The sequence below is a fragment of the Etheostoma spectabile genome, chromosome 20, assembly GCF_008692095.1.
Source record: "Etheostoma spectabile isolate EspeVRDwgs_2016 chromosome 20, UIUC_Espe_1.0, whole genome shotgun sequence".
NCBI lineage: Eukaryota > Metazoa > Chordata > Actinopteri > Perciformes > Percidae > Etheostoma > Etheostoma spectabile.
Window position 1 is genome coordinate 19,522,901 of NC_045752.1, and position 1,755 is coordinate 19,524,655.

General features: G+C 35.8%; 1 protein-coding gene across 1 annotated transcript in view; it reads right to left on the reverse strand.

The window, feature by feature from the left end:
* Positions 1 to 1,755, reverse strand: part of enpep (glutamyl aminopeptidase) — a 23,345-nt gene that overhangs the window by 3,810 nt on the left and 17,780 nt on the right. The window contains exons 16-17 of the mRNA XM_032499812.1: positions 1,270 to 1,374; positions 247 to 420 (exon numbers count right to left, since the gene is read on the reverse strand). Of these exons, the coding sequence (XP_032355703.1) occupies positions 247 to 420; positions 1,270 to 1,374 (279 nt within the window). The remainder of the gene's footprint in view (positions 1 to 246; positions 421 to 1,269; positions 1,375 to 1,755) is intronic.

A 1,755-nucleotide genomic window follows, 5' to 3' on the forward strand; every position in this document is an offset into this window, starting at 1 on the left:
CTCCCCCTTCCTGCAGATATCCGCAATGCTACATCCATGGACATATTTAAAAAAGACTCCTCAAACACCACCTGTTCACCACAGTCTACGACCTCCCTTAGCTGAACTTAGCCCCAGCTATTCTGTAAAGGGTCCTTGGGTTTCATGAAAGGTGCTATATCAATTAAAGGTATTGTTATTTCTATATTGAAAAACAGTCTTAATTGCATTTTTCAACCACTCTGTAAAATGAGCTGTTTCATTTACTGGTATAGAAGTTGCACGTTCTCCACCGACGCCAGTCCAGACAGCAGCTTGTCCTTCTCTTGGGCCAAAGACGTATCTTTGTACTTCTGGAACATTACGTTCCACTTTTCTTCGGAGCCTGAGTTTTTCATGCCGTATCGATAGACCAGCAGCCTCAGGTTCACCGCCACACTGCTGCAGGTCAGAAGGTCAACAACTGTTAATGTCATTACCAGAGAAAAACAAACCAGCTGGGTTCACTATGTGTTGGTTGTGCGTCTCATAGAAGACTGGTTTAATGTTAAAAGGGTGGCGCCATGTAATCATGTTGCAACACAATGGAGTTAAGATAAGATGTTCTTCCTACTTGAAAAATCAACAGTAATTATTTGGTACGAGTGTCAGAATCAAAGAGAAATAGTTTCTTATAATATATTTGGATAACACATAATCTTGATGTCGAGTCTGCTGGTAATACACATGATTAAATAAAAAAAAAAAGTCTTTTAAGTTTTTATATCAGAAATTTGGGTTTCTTGCAACTGAAATTGTTGGGTGCTCCACGCAGCTCTTCACAAGTAAAATAAATTCCCTAAAAAGGTTTGCTACTTTTATTAAATTTAAATTGTATAGCATTTGAAATTTTTAGAAAAAAGCTTTTAAAAAACGTGGGAGTGGGGGGGAGCACAGAAAAAATACTTTTTTTTATTATTGAAATTACTATTTTGTTATTTTATATTAGTATTTAAATATCAATTTTTTCAATATTTTTATTTCTGTCATATTGATAGCTGCTAAACTGTGTTTCGTTGATGAAAAAATGACAATAAAGATCTCTTCTCTTCAAAACATCGGAAAAAGTGACAAAAAAATGGAAAAAAGTGACAAAAACTAGGGAAAAGTGTCGATAAATACGATAATTATTTTGCACGTTGCAGTTTGACGGGAAGACAACACAAGGGTTAAAATACTGTTTGGCTGTGAAGTATATTTAGCACCAGTAGCCCAGAGACATGTCAAGTTTGCAAAGACGTGAGATGATACCTGAGACTTCCATCTATCCACTGGTCAAAAAGGCGAGAGGCTTCGTCCAAAGCTTCCTGATCTCCCATCTGACAAGAGATGCTGAGCACAGTCTCCCTCAGTAACCTGCCAAACCACAGAAGAAGGCAACTCTTGCAGAAAATATCCAACTGTCAAAGTTTCATAGCATTGTCTATGGTGTTCCTCAATATCTTGGTGTGTTTATGTGGTATTAGGGAGGGATTTTTGATATTTTTAGCAAATCTTAGGTGGTCAAAAATGGTTAAATGTTGCACCAAGTCGATCTAATAAAAAAGGTACCAACCAAGAAATTTCTGATACATAAACGACCATGACAATTGCCTTCATATACGTTCATCATTATGTTCTAAGCCTCATACTATGTTAAAAAAAATCAATAAAAAGTCATTGTATAGTGTCAAAAAAGTCTAAAAAAGTCATAGTATAATATGTTGTATCAAAAAAAAGTCATAGTATAATATGTTG